General features: G+C 43.8%; 1 protein-coding gene across 7 annotated transcripts in view; it reads right to left on the bottom strand.

Annotated features, from left to right (window-relative positions):
- Window positions 1-22621, bottom strand: part of DIP2C (disco interacting protein 2 homolog C) — a 311738-nt gene that overhangs the window by 222162 nt on the left and 66955 nt on the right. The window contains exon 1 of one of the 7 annotated variants that reach the window (XM_072033824.1): window positions 12765-13039. The exons of 5 other annotated variants lie outside the window; for them this stretch is intronic. In XM_072033824.1, coding sequence (XP_071889925.1) covers window positions 12765-12771 — 7 coding nt within the window. In that variant the 5' untranslated portion in view covers window positions 12772-13039. Of the gene's footprint in view, window positions 1-12764; window positions 13040-22621 lie in introns of those variants that run through there. One more of the 7 variants, XM_072033825.1, reaches the window with a different exon arrangement.

The raw sequence follows: 22621 nt of genomic DNA, 5'->3' as shown, positions 1-22621 counted from the left end.
CCATTAACTACTGGGAGCAGCAGCATTAACAGCTGGGAGTTTATTTTATAGAACAATGTTAAAACCTATCTCTTGATCCATAAACAATCCCATTGGAGTGTATACACAAAAACAGAGAGAAATTCCCATTAAATGGGAAAACACAAAGAGATAAAAAAGATGAAAAGACGTGACATAAAGAAGCAAAATTTTAACCTGAAGATAAACAGACTAAACATGGGAGTGAAGAGAAAGAGGGAGGCCTCAAAATTATCTAGAATTCTTTATAGAGGACCAAATGCCTTTTGAATAGTTACATTTTAATGAAGGCAGAAATAACCAGATGAAATTCCATGACCTGTGTGATGCAAGAGAGAAAACTAGATGATCTAATGTTGCTTTCCAGCTTTCAGATCTAAAAAAACTATGAACAGAAAAGGCAAGAAGCTGAAGGGGTAGCAAAGGAGACTGAGTTATGCAAAATTTGTTATTTCAGGCAGAGAAAACACACTGCCGAAAATAGTAAGAAAACATGTCTGACATATGCATATACATGCTCTGTTCTCCACTACCCACACCACTACTTATGCATTCTACATATAATTTGGCAGGACAAAAGACAACAGAAAAAAAGATACAGTGGGTCGCAACTGAAGGGCTTCACAGGTGCCACCTAACTCACACCGCGGGAAATGGGGAGGAAAATTCTCAGCAGTGGCGGTTCTTCAGCGCTCTCCCAACTGGAAATAGAGAGGGCACAACCCTCAAGTTCCTTGGACTTAGAGAGTTATCTGCCTTACCGGCCGCAGCCCCGCCGTGCTATGCACAGGGCATGCGAAGAGCCAGGAATCAGCAAGGAAAGGACTGGCCCGCGACCAAACTGCTCCAGCTATTCACAGCTGCTGGATAATCCCCTGGGGATGCACGGACAGCTGGCACAGGTTGGGCAGCCCCCGTTTCTCAAACAAAGAAAAATGTTTGGGGGAAGATCAAGATCAAGATTTCGAGCAGAAATCACAGCCAACTGCGCAGCGCCAGCAGCAAGCAGCCGGGTGTTACATAAAGCAGAGAGGAGCAGCGAGCAATTTGCTGGAGAGTTTGAACAGGGAAAGTGCTACACGAGAACGAGCTGTCACCGCTGTGTACCTTCAGTTGGGTATTTTTATCACAGATTATGAGGAAATTTATCTCTGAAGTTGAAAAGAAACACTGCATGCAAAGCAACGCTTTAAAGCTATGTTGCTGCTGGCGTTGATAACAACTGCAGTGGATGTGTGAGTGGAACAAAGGACTGGGCTCTCTGCAGTGTACTCCAGGGCCCCTCAGAGATGTTCCTGTAGGGGTAAGGTTGAAGAAGACCTGCCAGAGAGTGGAAGTGTACACTGAGGTCTGTGCCCCAGTAATTTGCCATGGGTAAAACCTAACTGCTTTCACCAAAGAGCTGTGCTACGCCCTCTCAATTTTTTTTAAAGATCAAGTCTGCTGCTGCTGTGATGCTTCTGTAGTGTGTGACCATGTGCATGAGGCACACACTTGTGCACGGGGTAGCTCAGGCCACTTCCCAGTGGGAACCAGTCACAGATCTGCTACTGGCACTCTCCAGGAGCTTCCCATCACCCGCTGGCCTGGGGATTGCCTGCTGCTCTTGCCTCTCGACAAGCAAGAGAGGTGGGTACCTCTCTGAGAAACCCAGGCACCGGAGCCTCTTCTGTGGTGTTCCTGGAGATTTCCTACAGCACCTGCTGCGAGGTTTGCCACTGCCTGTCCTAAATAGAGCAGCACACATAATGTTTCGGAAATAGCCCAAAAATACACAATAAAAGAGATGCAAATTGTCACAGCAGTTTCTTTATTAAATCAAATCCTTGAGGTTATTATTGTGCAGTTCACCATACAGCAATTAAAAGCCTGTGCTGTGCCTGCACAAATATATGCAAAAGCCTGAGACACATGAAGGTACAGTCAGAGAAAGAAGAAAACAGAACAGAACCAGGAACCAAACTCCCACACATTTGCATTTTTCAGCTAGTCTTGTCAATAATAGCCCAATTGTTTCCTTATAGAGAACTGCATGGAGAGGTAATTACCAAAGCAAAACTTCTTGCTTTTAAGGCTGGCAGAAAAAGAAGGAAGAAAAAAAAATAAAAATCCTTCCTTCATTTCTTAGCTTTTAGCACAAGGACTTACAGATCACTTACAAAACAGAGATCTCAAACGAAACCTTTGGTGTGAGCGGACATTTGAAAGCTACTGCTCTGCGTTTTTCTTTTTTCCAGATCACCCACCCCATCATCACAGTAACACACCAGCTCCCAAGAAGAGAGCACAGCCACTTCTCACGCACTGACCTAACCTTTCATCAAATCAGAGGGGGACATGAAAATCAAGAAGGAAGCCTTGGCTCTCCACTGAAAGTGAAGAGTACTGAAATGGAAGTGCCACTCAGGCTGCTGGTCTCATACCAGTTTCTGTTCCTGCTACAAGATAGGAGCTTACTAATTCCAGCAGTTACGGTCAGAATTCGAAGTCATTCTGTATTATTTGAGAATAATGAGTGGAACAACAACGTGGCAACTCTACCTTCAGCTCTACATTTGGGCTATGGTGGACAACTCTGCACGATGCTGAGCTGACACAGCACTGTTAGCCTTCAATAATGCAAATGAGACCCAAATCACATCAGACTTCAGAAACTCTGCAATAGAATGGGAAAATATGATTATTTTTTTTTTTTTTCCCCTTTTGGTTCCAGATTTAAAACTATTAAACTACAAAGCCTGCAGAGCTGGGATGCTGACTTCCCAATTATACCCTTGCAGACTCAAGAATGTACATAGGCTTCCAAGGCTGAACTGCATTTAATTTCTTCCCACATGTCAATAGCTCTGCTGTGATATGTCATACTTACTTAAAGAAAAAAAAAAAAAAAAAAGAAAAAAGGCAGCAGATTTCTACTTTTGTCCTAGTGGGGGAAAAAAAAGAAAAAAAAAGAAAAAAAAAAGGAAAAATTCTTTCCCATGCTCTGAAGCACCCCATCTACAGAAATGCACAACTAAATAGGAAAATAACTGTAACAGTACTAGTCTTAAAATGATTCATTTATTTATGATGAATAAAACATGATGGAGAGCTGTCATAAAAAAAAAAAAGACAGAGATCTAATCTGCTAAGACACGCCAGTGCATTTCGTGTTCGTGTCAGTAAGAATAAAGAGCCCTGTACAAACCCCAATGAATTTACCAGGCCCTGAGTGCCTCTGTCATGTAAGAAAAAAATTACTGTTGATGATTCTGTTTCACATATAAAATGAAGAAGAAAGGAATAAGTAAAGCCAGAAAACACAAGGAATATTCACAGAACTAAATGCAAATTTAGAATTATACTCCATTTTTTAGTAAGTTTTCATGGACACATGAAAAATGAGTATCCTTGACCACACAGGATAACAGCACAGAGTATAGTCTTTCTGATGAAAAAAAAAAAAAAAAAGATTCTGAAAAAGATCTCTATTAACCTGCTTCCAGCAAACAGGGGATTTAATGGGACATAAGCGGTCATGGGGAACAACTGGTTTTCTGCAGTATTACTGATTTCATGCAGTTGCAAGACAGCTAACCACCACACTAAGGACTACAAACTGGTGTTTAACTTGCACAATTCCCAAAGTAATCCTTCCACGTTGTTCAGTTTTGATAAAGCTCACGTGAAAGCTGGTGATCAGTCCTGGGCCCTCCAGGTTAACTCAGCACCAACTAAGACATCTGGAGTTGTCCAACAAGGGGTGGCAGAAGTCTAGAAAACTTGATCCATGCACTGTTTGCTGTCCTTAAAAATCGTTTAAAAATATATATATATGCAGCTGATCCCAGCCGAGACAAAGGACTGAACTGGGCAATCTCCTTAGGTCACTCCAAACCATATTTTCTAAGAACAGTAACAGTCAAAATAAATCCGTTTCTGCAATCCAAAGAGAATTGGTTTTGACCTCAGGAGTGCTTGCAGTTTAAAACTCAACAAAGACAACTTTTTCTATCACTACTCTAAATTCAGTGTTTGGTGCACTGTACCTGCCTCAGGATCTCAGCAAACGCCAGGCTGCTGCTAAAGCCTAACTTCTCAAATTGAGCAATCAGCACATTGCGTAAGAGATAATACAGAATTGCAAATACAAATAGAAATTTGCAAATGCAAATACAAACATTTTCTATCTCTGTAAGTCGTGCGATGATTGCTGACATCTGAACATATTTTGACAAGCAGTTCTATCTAAGAAAACAGAAGCAGCAATTGCTTTAATACATTTTAATTTTTTTTGGCAGGGGGGAAAAAACTATTTTCAAATTCATAGTTAGCAAAGCCACGCTTTATTTGTGAAGGTTTTGGGGAGGTGGGGAGTTACCAGCTGCAGGAAAATCAGCCTCGTTGGCTTAACAGCGTGCTAACGCTCAGCAAAGTGACTATGAGAAAACTGCCCCTTCCTAATAGCCATGCTCTGTATGTGACATCCATATTAGCTCTGGTTGCTTTAGGGGTTGAAATTGTTTTTCTACTCATTTACAGCTCTTTGCAATGCAAAATCCAACACGGAATGGAAAGCTTGAACCGGATGGTTTCTGGCTCATACATCACTAGACTTGTTAGTTGAACTCCAGGTGCAGAACAACTAGTCCTGGTTGCCGTGTGGGAGCCATGAAAAACATGGCCTGACATCCAATTTACAGGGTTGGCACCTCGGCGTCTGGAGACGGGGAAAATTATTCGTAGATGATGCATATTTCAGCGAGAAGTCATTAAAAGGTCTCGAATAAGGAATTCCACAATGCCATTTCCACAGACCCAGGAATCAGAGCTGTCACGTGTTAAGTGTTCTTTGAATCTACAAAATTCCCCATAGTTTGTTTGTTTTTTTATTTTTTTTTCTTTTTTTCACACTCCTATGTTCCATTTCTAAAAGCAGCAACCAAGACAACACCTTGGCCAAAACTCTGTACTTCCACAATAAACCAATGACTGCTGAAGTAAGAAACCGAATGCGCAGCCCTGTAGACCCTGCTCTGCAGCACACAGGTCTGTGAACCTGAAGTAATCTTTTATATCAAAGCAGGATTTTGTCAGATCATTAAACTTCTTACTCTGCACTAGAAGAAAGAGACTCGGTAAGAAATCACATCCGGAGCGTTGTCTACAAGGATGTTTTAAAATAAATAGTTTCTGAAGAAAATTTACGTGCTTGTTGCACTTACAAAGGGTTGTGGTTTCCTTAAGGACTTGAAACGTTAAAAGATTTCCCCAACTGGTTCTAGTTTCCATTATTTTTGACTGCTCCAAGAGAATAAACAGGTGACCATGCTCATTCCTCCATCAGGGCGACACCATCAGACTGACCAAATATTAATAAATTACAAAACATTTAACTCGGAAGAAAGGAGGCAGGAGCTGTCTTTAATTGGGATCACTGCGTTCGGTGGAACCGAAGGAAGGCTCCAACATGCGAAACGGCTTTGAGAAGAAAGTACAAAGGAGCCAGTATCTGGCAGGCAAATGTGATGCACATGTGGGGAGGCAGTCTGCTATCCATCTTCCTAGACGGAGATCTCTTTGTTGTTCTGCTGGAGGGCTGTTAGATGACCGGCCTGCAGAGCGGGCCACTTCCGAGACAAAATTGTGGCGTAGCTAACAAAAATAGTTATGTTTGTAAAATGTGAGGAGATGCGGGGACCAGCCCTGAACACAGGGATGTTCTTGGTTGTCAGGGCAACACCATCACCCCAGACAACACGGACGTCAGCAGCAAGCTGCATGCACGCCGGATACCTAAGCAGACAAACAAGGCGTTTTGCTTCCCTCTTGTCATTAAGCCAATGGTGTGGGTAACTGTTGCTAAGGTGTGGCTCGGTGTTTTACTCCACGTTATCAGGCCAGGAAAACCAAGAGCATGGCTAATGCCTAGAAAACAGCCTTCCTGGCTTTACCCATGCAACTTTCTACCACAGGCGAAGAGCAAAAATGGACAGCAAAAAAACAAAGTGAAAATGCAAGGAAGGATCCTTTTGTTAAATGTAGCGGTGTCCAGCAAATGCAGGCAGCTCTCCCAATATACAAACTACTATTCTTTATCCTTTTTCTTTCATGAATTCATGCAGCTCTTTGCTTTCACGGGATTAGACTCGTGTTGTGCACACCCTCCCCGTACATTCAAAGCCTGCTGCCTGACCTCTGCACAAGCACACTGCCTCCTCCGGCGAGCCGACTGACTTCAAGATCCCCGCTCAGCCACAAATGCACAGCGATTCATGTGTGCCACAGAACCAAGAACCAGATGAACATGTTTTGCTTGCGTGCCTTGCCCGTGAGTCCATAAAACAAAGAAATTGAAGTCACATAGGTGACTAAAGCGAAAATATTACAATTTTTAAGGAATTATTACTGAGGAAAGCAGGTGCACTTTCTAACATTCACCGACCCCACAGCGTTACCATTGTGGGTTTATAGATTACTCTTCTGTTGCAGTCTGCTCACTGAGTGCTTTGGATAGATACCTCCCTGAAACTGTTTTCAGAAAGCTGTCCAGCTGAGAAGAAATCCCATGGAGTAGAGAACATTAAAGATTTCCAATTTTGAATATTAAAGATCATAAAAACAACCCCATGATTGACATCTTGTCAATGCTGCTGCTGGTGTCTTCTTTAAAGACTATCTTCCTAAAATATATATATTTTAAACCCTTTGTTTAAATCCCTCTAGTCATTAGACCACATCTTTAGCACTATGTGGAGATTAACAATGTTCTGTCATCAAATGAGATACACATTAGTGGCTGGAGAAATAAGTAACATGATTTTTAGAAATTTCAGGCAAAACTAGGTTTATTTTTTTAATTTTTCTGATGTTAGAGAAAAAATATTCTCAGCAAGACTAAGTGGGAGGGAGAAATTAAAAAAAGAAATGGAGGAAAGCCTATGGAAAAAGAGGGAAACATGACTCTTTAATTTCCAAAGTAGCAAACTTTACAATCAATTTTGGTTAAAATCTATCATTTTTCTCCCAGCTGTGGCTGGCACTGATCATTTGCAGACGATTTTGCAAGGCAGTCTTTTCTCAGCTGGTGAAAGATTGTGCTTCTTCACATCTGAAGCTCGAGAGATTTATTTGTACTTGTGTCTTTCACTCTTTCATCCCTTGAACCGTAATAAATTGCCTGGTTTACTTTTAGGGCTGAGAGGTTATGTATGACAAATAAGAAGTCTTTCTACAATAACTTCACAGTCCATACTAAGGTGTGAAGTGAACTCTTCTCTTTCTGTTCTACTTGAAATGAGATTGGTGTTACTAGTGTAAATATTTACTTTATATCCATAAATACACATCTACCTTCCCCCCACACACGCCCCTGCAATCATTATGTAGCTACACAAGCTCGCATTACCAACCTACAAATAAAGGGATTTTTCAAGTCATAACTTGAAACCCCCATTTAGCAGATGCAGGAAACCAGCAGCATGACCCATCAGCTGGGACGTCTCAGAAGCTACTTAGCAAAGAACCCCAGAGCTAACATCCCCATCCAGGTAATTTACAGATTATTAGCAACCTCGGCTCCACTTCGTCAGGCCGGTAACGACACTTCCCACATTCAGGCAGAAAACGCTTCTTGCTCTTCTGGTTTGCCAGCACCCAGGAGCGCAGCAGGGGAGGAGAAAGCCAGCCCCGTGGCGGTCCTGTTGGTGCTGCATCCCCTGCATCCCTTGCTGCAGCTCCTGCCGGGCTGTCCTGGGGGACAAAGCCCCTGGGCCTCGTTAGCATCGCCGCACAAGGCGGCACTGAGGACTCGAAACAGCCACGAGCCATAGATGGAGCGTACAATGGAGTTTAAACCATAGATGGTGATAGACAAGTCAGATAAGAGATCCAAGTTGCAAATAATACAGCTCAGTTTCTGTTTCGTATTGATCGCTGTATGCATTAAGGACAAATAATACAAGAAATAATTTTAATGTACCTTTCACACGCTGCATGTTAAGGAGCTTTTAAAATCTGTTGCAATTACTGCTCTACCCTGTGATCTAAAATATATCTAAACCAAACTCAGGAAAGGCCAAGCACCACTTCACATTAAGTTTCCAATCTACATCAAATACCTCTCCAAAACTGTTTGTCAAAAATTATACATTTTTTTTTAAACATCATTTTGTTTTCAGTTCCACATCTTAGAGGAGCTCCACCGCCACCCGGCACGAAGGCAGGTGGGGACTGCAGACACTCTGAACCACACAGAGCTCAAGATGTCCCCAGCATCACAGGAAAGCAGAGCTGGATCTCAAAAACACTCTGGATTCCAGCCTGCCCCTCAGACTTCCTCTCCCAAGTACAACCAGACCGTGTCTTTGTCTCCATGCTTGGTTACTCAAAACAAAATTACTCCAAAAGCTTAGCAATTAGAGAACACGGAAACTTTCCACTTCTTAAGCTCTTCACAGGCAATAAAGGTGACTCAAAATCTAATAAACCTAATTCCTTAACTGGGAGTTTTGCTGAGCTTCCCTGAAGTTGCTCCTTTTTCCATTCTTTTCCACGGCAGCACACCACTGGAGGAAGCTGAAGTTTATCTTCAATCTGCCTCAGTGCTTGCAGGCTGCTCGTTCAGCAAAGGGGTAATCTCAATATTCACTTGTGAGCAAGCTCAGATATGACTGTCATCTCTTCCTCAATTTTCAGATGCTTATTGAATTACCAAATTAGGATGAGCAGGCTGTGACAGAAATTTACTGAAGTCAAAGAAATGAAATTTAGACACATTTGCAGGAATGTGATGGTTATGAAGCTTATACACAGGTTCCATGTTATAATACACAAAATGATTGTTGTGACTGTTAAGTAAAATTCCCAGCCTTCAGTTTAAGGTTACTTTCCCTAAGTAACCTACTGCAGAAAGACATCTACTCATAACCAGAAGAAACAAGTAAGTTCTGTGAGCTTGGACAGCCATGGAAGTCAGGCCAGAATTAGGGTAAATACATTGGTTTAAAAAATATCTACTATGAAATGTTGATTTTCATCAATCTTCACTTCCAAGAAATTCCCATAGAAGTCATTCCTTGAATGATCATATTTGGACAAAATCCCATGGGTATCCGCTAACTGGCTCGCATGACTTCAGATTCCTCTGTGCATCAAAAGTAACTGTCCTCAACTGCCGAATTTTTTACTCTTTCCATAAAAAAAAAAATAGACCTGTAACAACTGGTGGCAGTGACCCTTTGTATTTCTGGTATCAGTTGGACATGGCTACATGGACATGGAGAGCTGGAAAGGAAGCGGAGCCTGCCCCTTACACTGCCCTGGAGTTACAGTTTTATTCCACAGCTGATCCCTCTTTTTTCTGCCTACCAGCTTTGACTTTCTCTCTCCACTATGCACTTCACACCTCCTGTTTTTGCTGGTTCTTGATGACTCAAGGGTCCTCATTTTCCTACTAAAACCTCAAGTGCAAAAACGTAATTATTGAGAATTATATTTGTTACATTAGGGTTTTTTACTCTGAGTATTTATTCCATTTCTAAATAATGATCGAGGATGATCTCTGCCTCCCCCTTTCAAATACAAAAATAATCAATGCAAATGCATAAATAGTAGTGACAAAGCCATTCATCATTCCTGATATTAAAACTAAGATCTCTGCTTTGAAGTGAGGAGAGGTTATATGACAGTGCCAGCCCCCCCCCCAGTCATTATGTCCCTTTCATGGCAAGTTTTCTGGTATACAGCAGCTGTTTTTATTATTATTAATGCTGCACACTGACTAGAAAAATCCGACCTGAATGGGATAAAACCAAACCAGCTGTTTCATCTCCTTTCATCTATCCACGTCTCAAAGCGGGCTTTGTGCGTGATCAGTTCCCAGCGAAGAGCTGAAAAATCACATGTCACGAGGGGGGCACGACGTATGTGGGTCATCCAGCAACTGCCTGGCCAGAGCACGGTCACAAGCAAGCCTCAGCCCACCCGATCCTCCCCCACTTAATCTACAAGGCTAACCAGGCACGAATCAATGCAGGAATCGCTCGTTTTTCTTAATTTCTATGATTTTTTTTCTATAAATAAATTAATTTATATAAGTGAATGAATGGGCCAGGCAGCTTGTGCGATCGTAGACGCTGCTCTGAAAGTCCAGGTGAGTACCAGAATTGGAGGGGTACGAAGGTATGTTGTGTACAAAATTAGGAGAAAAATAACAACAAACCAGAAATTCCTGCTACTTTGGATCCACTGCATTACTTCTACACAAGACATAGCAGTCACTCCCTTTTTCTACCACAAGAGAAGTACTTCTCCCAGTTGTCTCCCTCCCAGCCTCCTTACTTAGCCTTAAGTGCTGCACACGATGCTTGTGTCCCCAAAAGAGACGCATCAGCGCTGCCCACGGACTCAGGATGACACAAGCTCAAAAATAGAACATTTTAATTACATACCTCTTTTAATTTCACTTGTGGAGAATAATTAGGGAGTAAAAGAAGCCCACACAAAAAACAAAAACATCCCACAGGAACTGAGTGGAATTCACTGCGATTCAAGAGCAGCACCCAGCTAATGAGCCCAGATGTGGTTACTGCTAGGGCTTGGAAAGAGACAGAGGGACATAAGGAGAAACTTGGCTCGCTAAGACTCTGCAATGGTTAATTAGTACAGCTTTGACTTGAGATGACATTGCTAGTACCAGAAAATTACACATGTAAAGTACACTTTAAGGTATTATTTAACCGTGGCTCTGACGTGGCTGACACTTTTCAGGGTTCCTCTCAAACCCCAGTAATTACCTTTTTTCAAGAAGATGTTCAATACACCACTTTTTGTAGCCTAATCATTCAAATAGATGTTTATTTCCAACAGCAGTAGCTGCTAAGATGGAAAGCGAAGAACATACATGAGCGGCATTATAAATGCTTCTGTGTTTCATGTATTTTAAGTTGCAGCTATAACAATTAACAATATGGTACCTCGTATGTCCTCCACTCTGATAAGCCATCAGTCAACTTCCTAACAGAGCACAGCTGTTAACTGAAGATATTCAATGTATCAGTAAATTGATGGAATAATTTGAGGGTCATTATTGCCGAGGACATTAAGGTGCCACCAGCAATGCCTCTGCACTGAGGTAAGGCTCTTCTCTGCTGGTCTGCAGCAGAGCACTCCAGCTTGTCAGCTAACAGGGCTCAGAAACATGGGGCCGTGCTGTGGATCAGTTTATGTTTCTACAAGTCTCTATAAACAGCCAGGACTGCAAACCTGGCCACCCAGCCCAGGCTGGTGCGGCCTAGGCCAGGCCGCGGGCATATGGAGCCCAGCATTGCCTGACGGTGGAGACACAGGGCTTGTGTTATGAAATAAGCTGCACCCAAACACAGGCGGGTGCATCCCTTCTTCATGATTTCTCTGGCAAGTCAGCTTTGTACAAGTGGCCTTAAAATAACCAGTCTGCCTCAGGCCACGGTGAAACTCCAAGCTGCTGGAGATCTCCAAATTTCAGGGCCTCAACGCCCCAAAGGCCTGCTCTCACCTCTGGGGAAGTCATACCAGGGCTCCTCTGTCCTTCACGGGAACAAGTTGGAGCACAACAGCATTCAGACTTTAATTAAAGTACTTCATGCACGACTTAGTGAGCGATTTATCAGTTGCAGCACTTCTGCAAAGTCTCTCATCTCAAGGTTGTTGGTAATGGTTCAGATAATAATTGCAAAAAATAACTTATTTGGAAAAATTACATTATAAACATCATGAACAACTTCTTCGTGCTGCTTCTAATACTCTGCAAAGACTAATCACCAAGTAGGGACAAAACAAAGGGAGACAAAGCAATGCACTCGCCCAGCCCCATTTGAGCAGTGCCTCTGCAGCAATCACTCTTTGCAGAACCGAGGGCTTAGAGTTAGAACTCGTAATGGTCTATTAAAGCCTTGGAGACGGCAGAAACTCTCCAGAATATATGTTGTTATAAAAATTTCAATGTTGTAACTAAAAAGAACAAATCAAAAACTAGTTGTGTGCCACAGATTTGAATGTAATGTGAACAAGCCACAGATCTGCATCTGGCTGTGGTTAGAGAAGCCTCGTTTTTAGCACTGTGGAGACAATGAAGGTGCCTAACAAGCTGCAATTAAACCAGAACTCAGAATTGGGAACAAAACATTTAAAAGTATCATGAAGAGAAGTTAAAGTTTTGATGATGAATATAGAGAGAACAGTAAATAATTTCCAAATTGTCAGAATAACTCAATCTGTTATGGATATTAAACACCTGAAATGCTCATCTGCACATACCTGTATTGCCACGTAACACAAATAAAAGGAGAGGTAAGAATTTCTAACATCCAATGTTTTCACTAGCTATTATCATCTTACAAAAAAATAATGCTGTGTAATGTGGGGAAGCATCACAGATGAAACGCATGGTCCTTCTTCTAAAGGTGGCACCATTTAAAAGTTATGTTTTCATATGTCGTATGCTTCTCATATGCTCTGAGAGAGAATCAAAGGGGAATGCAATCCAACCACCTGCACGCACACACGTTTCTGTCTCCAGCCTTCGCTAATCCAAGCCACAGCCACAGGAAATGGGGATTAAAGATCAAGGCAGCCTCCAGCTCCTGCTGCAGACAGGTGGGCCGAGGCTACAGGTGAACCCTGGCCTCCAGCCCCCACGGTGCTATCTCACAATGCACAGTCACCAGTTCTTCTGCAAGCCTCTAAGCAAATGTTTTGAGCAATAAGCACACTTGTAAACAACTTACATCCCATCCCATCCTTCGCTCAGCTCTGCTTTAAGCCTTCTTCTCACCACACTGCTGCACTCCTGACGTGCTGTCTGCAGGTGACGGCAGCTGAAGAGCACCTCCCTGGGTTACCAGCGGCCATCCAGGCTGCACGTGCTGGCAGCTGAAGGACACCACGCCTTGGCTACCTTTGCCATCCTATCTGCACGTGATGGCAGCTCAGGAACACCTGCCTTGGCCACCTTTGGCCCCCCAAACCCCACTGCCCAGAGGCTGGCCGTGGAGGAGCCAGGCTCACAGTGCCGATCCACGATCCCTGGGTACGTATGGAGGCAGAGGTGAATCACCCTTAGCAGGTAGCTCCTTCTCTATAAATAGAGCCAGAAGGACTCGTTTGGTGTGGGGCAGCCAGAGGCTGGACAGCCGAGTTTGGGCGGACGGATCCTACTTGTCATCTCTGAGTCACAGTTCCTCCCCAGCTTTTCACCTGAGGCTGCCCAGCTATGGCAGTCTACGCACAAGCAGGACTGAAAATTACATTCTGGCCAAGAGCAATCTGAAAAACAGAGGAGACAAAATTTGACAGCTTTATCATAAATAACCCCTAGGCCTTCTAAAAAGAAACCATGCGGGGAAAACAATTACTGCCAGATAACTGTATGTTGTAATGGGAGCGCAGATCTCCTCCGAAAATTAACTTTAGAGCGATATTGTGGGGCTATGTTTATTGCTCCTCGGCGATAAAGATAAAAGCAGCACTTAATTCGGCTGCCAGGGCTGAAGCCTCCTTCAAAGAAGCAAAGGAGAAGTTGTGATCCGTCTGCTTCACGCAGCCCGTCAGCCCCATTGCTAGCACGGCGCGTGCGGCGCAACCTTAGGGGAAGTAAAAGCCGGGCTAAACATTGCCTCGGTGACAAGAATAAGCAGATGATACTTGAAGTTGCGTAGAGAAAGCAATTCTGTTGTAACAATTTTATGCTGTCATTTTAACAGACTATAAATAGCTTTAAAAATATTTACTGAAGGCCACACTCTGCAGAGCTGGAGCCAGCCAGCAGTGTTATGTAAGAAGGGACTGCAGATCTGAGCACTGGATTGGGCTGATAAAACAGCCCCAGAAATCATATATTCCGTTTGCAGGCAGCCTGTTTTTCCCTCAAATTTTCAAACTGATAAGTTTACCCTGATATTTTTCTCTTCAAACGGTATCTGCAGACCTGCAGTCTCTGATGATTTGAGTTGGAATGAAAATTGGCACTCGTGGCCCCTTCATGCCAATCTTCCCTCACACTCTCAGAAAAAAAGTTTTGCCATGAACTGAACAAAAATTATTAAACTGCAGCTCAAACTGTTCTTCAAAGAGAAGGAACTGAAATCTTTCTGAATTCCTCATGTCATTCTAATTTAATTTCATTGAAAATGCGCACAATACTTGAAATATTTTGGTTATTATTAGTCATCTGCTGCCGTGGCACGGAGACGAGCTAGGTGAGAGGTTTCTCCTCGCTGCACATCGCCCTGCCTTGGACCAGCAGCTCCCATGGTCACAGGCTGCCAAAAGGGAGTCTCGAGGTTGTCCTGCATATTCAGCCACAGCGTGGGCAGCAGCACTGATAACCATCAGCAGGCTACTCCTGCACACCTCATTACATTTTTAAATGAAGACGGTTTTAATGAAGACAAGGCCCTTGCTTTTAAGCCTGTACCTAAGGATATTGCAGTTTCTTTAATAACAATAGCAGGATATATCCCAGATCAGCAGAAATTAGCAATAGGAACCCCGTGGCACAGATCATTTTCCTCACAGCACAGGGAACTTTCTCCTCAGCCATACACTGCTTCCCAGCAGAACAGAAGCCACGTTCAGCAGCACAGGCAGAAATGGTCTCCAGATCCAGAGGAACACATAGACAGGACCTCTTACCATTCACTTTTCCCTTTATTTCTTCTACATCCACACAGCAGCAGCAAGGCAAGGGCTAGCAGCACTGTGATGCTCAGACGACGAGAAGAAGGCTCAGCAAAACTTGCCCAAGCCCCAGGATCCCAGATGCTGTTACTGAGAGCTCCGCAGGGATCCGTGTGGTCTGCTGGCCACATCCACCTCTCCCAGCAAAGCCAGAAATGTCTCCAGCAGAGGAGGGGATCTCCAAGTCTCAACTCTAAGGGCAGTTATAAATCTTTCCCGCAGAAATCTCATCTACCCCTCAAAGCTGTTAAAAGCAGTTTGTTTCACTTGCCTACAAGACTTGAATGCTCTCCATGAGCTACACTGAATTGCACCACGAATGACCACAGCCTTCTGTCTCGTGTCTTCAAGGGGAATGGCTCCAAACTCAGAGCTTCCTCAGCTGCACCAAGAACCCGTCCTTTGCTCAGCTCTGACAACGTGAAGGGAATTGCTGAAGTCCAACTGCCTCTCTAGAGGCCCTGAGACAATCCAGTTTTGGGTTTTTGCCTCTAACAGATGAGCATTGGGTCCTCGGTACGGTATATCAAGTAGCTGCAGTACCGAGGTCAGACGGTGATGCCAAGGAACATAATAATAACCCCAAAGTATTTCTAAATCACTATTTCACACAACAGCCTATTGAGAGAGGATATAAAGTCTGACTCACTGCAATCTTCATACATTTAATGGATTTTTCCACACTCCAGTTGGGCTCCATACCAACAGGAAGAAGGTTATTTTCCTCAGCGAAGATCATTAACAATTCATATGCAGCAGTTGCTGCCATATGTGGCTAATCAGCTGACTGCCTTGATCTATGAACCAGTCTGGTGGTGGGCTTCTTCTAGCTTAAATGAAGAGCACATTATTTTATACTTTTAATAACACCACAGAGAACGATACTCGAGCCGTTTGCTGTGAAATAAATGTTGGTTTTATTCCGAAACACAGTTGTTTAATCATCCTCTACCTAAACGCGCTGCTCACTTTTTTCCCTTTCTCCTGTGTGCTTGCGGGGGAAGAAAGAGATGTGGGAGGACATTTGCGAGACATAAAAAGCTGCAGAAGTTTCCAATTGGTACCATGCACTGATAAAACCTTGTTTCAATTGGCTAGAAAACAAGACAAGAGAGAAAAGGGGGAACATTCGTAGTAAAGAACAGTTTTCTCTCTTCCTTCCAATCCCTGCTTCGTTTGCCAAAAAAGGGAGAAAGGGGTGAAAACGCCTGTTTCCAGCTACATAGATAGGGCTGGGTTTTAATCAAATACTTATTTAATAAAATTTAAGGATTTCAAAGCATTTTTCCACAGATCTCAGCACTCTCTTTACTGCACTTCCTCTCTGCACTAAATTACCATTTTCTAAGCATCCATTTTTTGCTTCAATATGAGCTACTAGAAGGAACAGAGCAGAGCAGGAAATGATGATTCCATGCCAGCTTTATGCAAAGTTACAGGTACTGAAAGCAATTAAATTAGTTTTGTGTGCCATGAGACCAGAACCTACATTATGTGCCCAGTCTCAGATAAAGGTACGATCAGAGAAGGACAGAATATCCCAAGTTGGAAGGGACTCACAAGGATCATCGCATCCAACTCCTGGCTCTGCACAAGACCACCCAAAAATCAGACCATATGTCTGAGAGAGTTGTCCAATCTCTTCTTGAACTCTGTCAGCTCGGTGCTGTGACTACTGCCGTGGGGATCCTGTCCCAGTGCCCGACATCTCTGGGTGCAGACCCTTTCCCTAACCCCCAGCCTGACCCTGCCCTGTCCCAGCTCCATGCCATTCCCTCGGGTCCTGTCGCAAACAAAACTGTAAACTAACGATGGTTCCCATACACCACAGCCAAGCACATGCTAAAGTATCTACTACACTCTGGCCCTGTTGTTGATACAGCACTGATACCAGCTTTTTTCTAATACACAGAAATTGTATTCATTTATTCAATGAAAATATGCATGTAAACGTGCGTCCAAAACCTGTTTGTCTCAGAGTCCTGGAGTGTTCTATATTCTGTATGGCACAAGCAAAATCTACTTCGTCAAGGAGATTAAAACTTCTGCAAAAGAAAGCACAAACAGCAAGCAGTGCTTCCGTGCAGTACGATGGTTTGGCCCAGAACAGCTCTCCTTTCAGAAAACAGGAGTAGAAACATCTCCTATCATAGGATCAAATATGACCTTCAGATCTTACGTCTACCCTCCAGATTCCCAATACCACTCAATGAAACCTACATCCACATGTAGTTCAGAAACAAGCTAAGCTGAATTACTCCAAAACCGGTGTTTAATTGAGCTGACAGCAAACCATACGAGTCCCTAAGCTATATAAAGGTACTGCCAGAAAATAAGAAAGGGAATTTTGACTGTTGCCCTATAACATTCAAAGAGCCAGAAATACAAATCTTACAAACGCAGCAATGGAACCATTTGTGTTGGGCTTGTTTTGAAAAGAACCTGGGTTTAAAATCATACTTGATTGCCCACTCACAGTGAGAACGATGAGGAAAGGTCTAGCTCAGGTGACTGTAGGGCCCTGTCCCTCCCTTCCCATCCAGTTTGGGGCCAACCTTTCACCTGGGCAGCAAGCTGAAAGCCCCTCGCTCTTCGTTTGCCTGTGGGGATTTGTACATAGCTGTAGAGAAGCAAAACCTGAGTTTAAGACTTTATTAAGATGTTTAAATCATTTTTCTTAACATGTTCAAAAGAACTGGTCCAGAGATTACTATGAGATAGCTTTTCTGTCCTAGATACCAGCAGATTTGGGTGTACCAATTATTCCTGCAGGGTGTTTGCATGGTCGGCCAGCTTAACCACCTGCTTCTCTCAGGTGCTGTTCTTAGATGGCACCGACAGCGAGCTGGATACATTCCTAAATGGATGTCTTCAAAAAAAGCAAAACAAATCCTGACAATCCTGAGCACCGTTATGATGATCAAGACTTAAGGTGTTTTCTGGTACAGAAATAACGTGGCGTCTTGTTAGCAAGATGAGAACAGCTCAGTGGTCACAGGAACAGAGGTGAAATCGAGTAAGAGGCTTTCTGTGAATGGAAAGGATGAATTGACAAAGAGAGTAATCAGGAGGTATTTTGTAAATGGACTGGCTGATGCTTTGAAAAACATCAAAAAGGCCTCCGCTATTTGAGATAAAAGATTCTGGTAAATAAAAATCACACTGTTTCATTTATAAATCGTCTTCCCTCGATTTCATTCCTAATTGAAGTGGATTTTATAATGTATACCTAACATATAAGAAAACATCCTTCGGCTTAATTTGTAGAAAAATTAAATCCTGCTCCTGTCTTAACAAAACAAATGGAAATAAGGTTTTAGCCGCAGTAAAACAGAGTTGATCTGTAAAAATGGTAGACTTTGTTCCCCTTTTCTCTGAGCACTGAGATTCTCAGTGTGACTGAACATTCAGGAAATGCTGAACAAATTATTTCAGTGGTCCTGAAGGAAAGAAACTAGCCAAGAAGTGAGGGCTTGCTTCTACAGCAGCTTCATGGGTTTGAGATTTCCTTTCCGATTGCTTGATGCCGATACATTTGGAACTCATTTAGAATTAAATAAGCCTTTTCTTTGCCCCTACACACCTGAATACCTTCAGCTATACCTTCAGCTTCTGAGTCTGAATGAGTACCAGGGAACGGCTGCAGCCTATTCTGATCATGCAAACAAAGCATGTTGAAATCACCAACATGGGATCAGTACAGTGAAAACAGAGCAATGTGAGCTGGAGGAGGCAAAATGTTTACAGATAGCTGACCTCCAGAAGGGAAACGCTGCCCTGAGGTCTGGTGTTGGACAGGGTCTGATACATCACAGAACGAGGCTCAGGAGTTGTCCCAGAACCCTGCAGCCTCCAAAGCTGCATGCAGCATTACTGCAACACTCCCAAGACCCGATTCACTGCCTCCAAGCACAACCTTCAGCAGGGCTCGCTGGCTGGAAACATCCCTGTGACAAGCCGAGAGCCGGGGGAGGAGAGCAGCAGCACCCAGCCGGCCGCGGGGCAGTGCTGCAGCCCTCCTCTGAAGCAGAAACATGCCAACACACGAGAGCGTGTTTTGTCTCAGCACCACGAGGCCTGGACGTGTGTGTCACCTTGGATGAGGAAGCTGAAACTGGAATGGCATTAGGTGCACGCCAACAGCACTAACACTCAGCTAACTTCTACGTTCAGCAGCGACAATGGCACCTCTGCAGCCTCCTTCATTGCTTGTGTGTGCATGTGTGGAGGCTGGGGAAAAAGAAAAGGGCATTTATCAGCGTGAATGTCTCTCTCAGCTGGAGCAGGATTGATGACTGACCCGATCCTGCAGCAGTTCGTCACTCTGGCCATCACTGGAGCAGGGGATGCGGTGCTCCTCCTCCACAGCACGCGCAGGAGCCTGCTTGTGGCAGGGCTGGGGCTGAACGCAACGTTCCTTCTACAACTGCGTTTGTCTAGATCAACGCCGCAGACAGTTTATATTAACTTCACCACTAAGAGCAAAATAATTAGCCACATTTATCATGAGCGACATCACGCACTGCGCATCTCGGCAGTTGCGCTGCCGTTTCAATTACTCTGCCTCTGCCTCTTACACCAGCACCACTTTGCAGCTCCAGGTGATGGAGGGAAAGCCCCGGCCCGCGCCGCTTTTGAAGTCTGCATTACAGCAAAGAAACAGAGAGAAATATGACAGGAAAAAAAGAAAAGAAAAGAAAATCAGGCCAATCACCTGCTATGGTCTCGTCAGCCACTTTGGGCAAGGAATAAATGGCTTCAGCAATCAGAGTTACCCAAGCGTTTAAATGGCTCCTGGTTAAAATAAAACACGGTTCTAACAAGCTTGGTGTAGTTGGTACTTGTGTGCCTATTTCATCCTCACCAAACACGATAATTAACTCACATGGTGAAATCCCAGCTGAAATGAAACCAAGAGCAATACCTCATTACCTTGAGGCCATAGTGACCTTTAATTCTCCTATACAGGCTCCACAAATCCTGTTCAAACCGAGTCCCTTTATTACAAAATTACAATAAGCACATATTTTTTTCGGACTATTGTTTCTAGAAATCAGTTCTGGAAAACAAATCCTACCAACATAGTCTTTAGGGATTGGCAGGCTCACAATTCAGCACTTCCCAGAGAGCATAAAATCACAATCAACAATGTTCAGCTGGCATTTAGTGCTGGCTATGCGGGGACAAAGCTGTTGTTTAAGTATTACACAGCTATTGCTGCTTAGCTATTAAAAATTTTCTTGTGTTAAAGACTAAAATACAATATTAAAACCTGTTTGTTTGTTTTTTACCTAATCGTCTGTCCTGGCAATTTGTTCTGTTTCATGTGCATCGCAGTTCCTATTCTTTCTTAATTCGGTAATCTCTTGCTGAATGTGTTCACGGTATTCATAAATTCATATCAATTATACAGCGTAATCAATGGCAACAATAATTCTCACCGGAAAATCAGACTGCAGCTCTTCTGCATCTAACAGATCCCTTCACCATTCCTTGCCCATATCCCTGTTTATCCCCCGTCCCACCGAGCTGAGCACTGAATCCACCTTGGTGGGCCAAAGCCGCTTGCAAGAGCAGGATGCCAAAGCTGTCATTAGTGCTCGGGGGGGGTTACATGGTGTGCAGGCACAAGCTGGCAGAGGAGAGGCCAAGAAGGTACCCGAGGAGGCAGCAGTGCTGTAGGCAGCCACCTCACACAGGGCATCCATCCCGTCCTGTCCAGTGCCACAGCCTGTGTGGGTCGCTTCCAGTGCCGCGCCGGTGCCTTCTGGGCTGAAAGTCTCATTTTTCAAGGCAGATTAGCTACACTAGGCCTCACATTAATTACAGGTTCTGGGCACTAATCCACAAAGACAGGTGCAGAAAACACAAGTTTACTGCTGCTTCGAGACTTCTGCAAGGGTCTGCCAGCAGCAGCACGCCCTCCTTCCAAGCGATATGAGCCCGACTCTGAAAAACACGAGAGCAGCGGCACGGCACAGCCAGCGTTCAGCTCTAAGACAAATGCTTCTACTACAAACCCAGCTTCTGGCTTCCTTGCTGCTACTTTGCATTTATTTCACAGATTTGTTTTATCACGGACATTAGAGGTGAGCTTTGCTGTTGAAATGATCCATCTAAACATGGAAGTTTTGAGAGAAAGTTCCTTTTAGAGGGTCAGAAAAGCTAAAACAGCCCCTATACTACTGACTTACATTGATGTGCTACAATAAAAGTAGCTTCCAATGCGAACAAAGCTTTTCCTAATGAGAGGCTCCTTACTAGTAGCTCTGCCAGATGAAGTTTGGAGAATTGTCGGAGAGCTTCCTGGGCTCTCCACTCTCTTCTCTGTTCTCTGCACCTCCCCTGCACGCAGTTAGTGGGGAGGATCTGAGCTGACCTCCTGCAGGCTTTCCTGCTCTTACTGACTGAGACCCAACTGGATGGCCATGGCTGAGTAAACACAGCTCCCTCGGAGGCCCAAAACCATAATTGGGGTCATTAGGCAGAGGAATTGCTACCGAAGAAAGTAAGATGTTTCTCCCCTCCAGCAGCTGAGCCCAACGCCGTGTTGCCAGCCTTTGCCAGCTCAGAACATAACACCAGTTTCAGGCCTGACTGCCAAGCCAGGCACTTAACCCAGGCAAAACTTCTTCAGCCAAGGCATACGTGAAGTTCCTCGGCTCTGCCTTCATCCAGTCCTGCAGCATAAAAGCATCCGGGATGGAGAATGAGTATTTCTGTGGAAATGTACATAAGGTTGGATAATATCTATGTTTACACTGTGCCAAGGAAACAAATGCCAAATTTGATAGTATCTCCACAATAAATCTCCCTTTTCCTCCATCACAATACACTCATGAATCCTAGGCACCTACATCCCACAGCTCTGTCCTATAACCCAGTGGGATCTGTTTCCTTCATCCCAACTTTACAGGTGCTGTTAGCCAACTGCTAGCCATCTGAATGGATCCCCATGTGCATCCGAAGGGGCATAACCAGATGAGAACATTTTTCATCATCACTACATCCCTTTTCTCTCCCTCCTGACCCACCAAGGAGAACTACGAAGTATGTTCAAAGCAAAACAATACCAGCACAAAAAAAAAAAAAAAGAATTGTTTTGACCACTAAAAGCCACACATTGGGAAATGATGACTTCCCATACTCCCTTCCCTCAGCCAGCCCCTTAACATGTTTTTAATTGTGTAAATAATTTCCATAATTAAGTTGAATTCAGTACATTCTTTTCCACTGGTCAGAACTAGCATTAACTATAGAATTTCTGCTGTCACGATGACTTCATTTCTGCATGCTCAGTCAAGGCAGCCCCCTAAGCCTCCTTGGCTTCATTAGCTTCGTTTGACCCATCTAGGGCAAATCCGTGTGTAGTTTGGGACCTGGAAGGCATTCTGAACCTAGCATTTCTCCTGGTACTTCAACAGCACAGCTGGAGGGTTCAAATATACAAGAAAAACAAAATCTAAGCAGTATGCAACCACCATTATTTAGGCAGAAACACATCACTGTGCGGCAGCGCCTCCCATTCCAACCCTTCTTTACAGGAAATTAGCTAACATTTCTTCATCCCAAATATATTCTCCTACTCCTTTTCCACCTAACCGTGCCCAGCCCACTGGGGCTGCAGAGTTTACGCAAACCTCACAAGTGCTCATAAAGCCCCAGTTATAATCTGGGCTTTCTGATTTCCCCCGTTCCAGTCCTTCCGACTCATTTTTAGGAGATGGGCCAGAAGCTCTTAAAAGGGATCCAGTTACTACACAGCAGTCCTGTTAAGTCAGGAAGAGATACAGATGGCCTTCAGCGATTTCTTGTGTTCGAGCGATGCCAGCTCAGAGAACAATTGTGAATGGCTGCAAGGCTGACTTAAAAACATCTTGATAAACAAAGAAGCCCATAGCCCCTG

The sequence above is a fragment of the Anas platyrhynchos genome, chromosome 2, assembly GCF_047663525.1.
Source record: "Anas platyrhynchos isolate ZD024472 breed Pekin duck chromosome 2, IASCAAS_PekinDuck_T2T, whole genome shotgun sequence".
NCBI lineage: Eukaryota > Metazoa > Chordata > Aves > Anseriformes > Anatidae > Anas > Anas platyrhynchos.
This window is presented reverse-complemented; position numbering and strand designations above follow the sequence as displayed.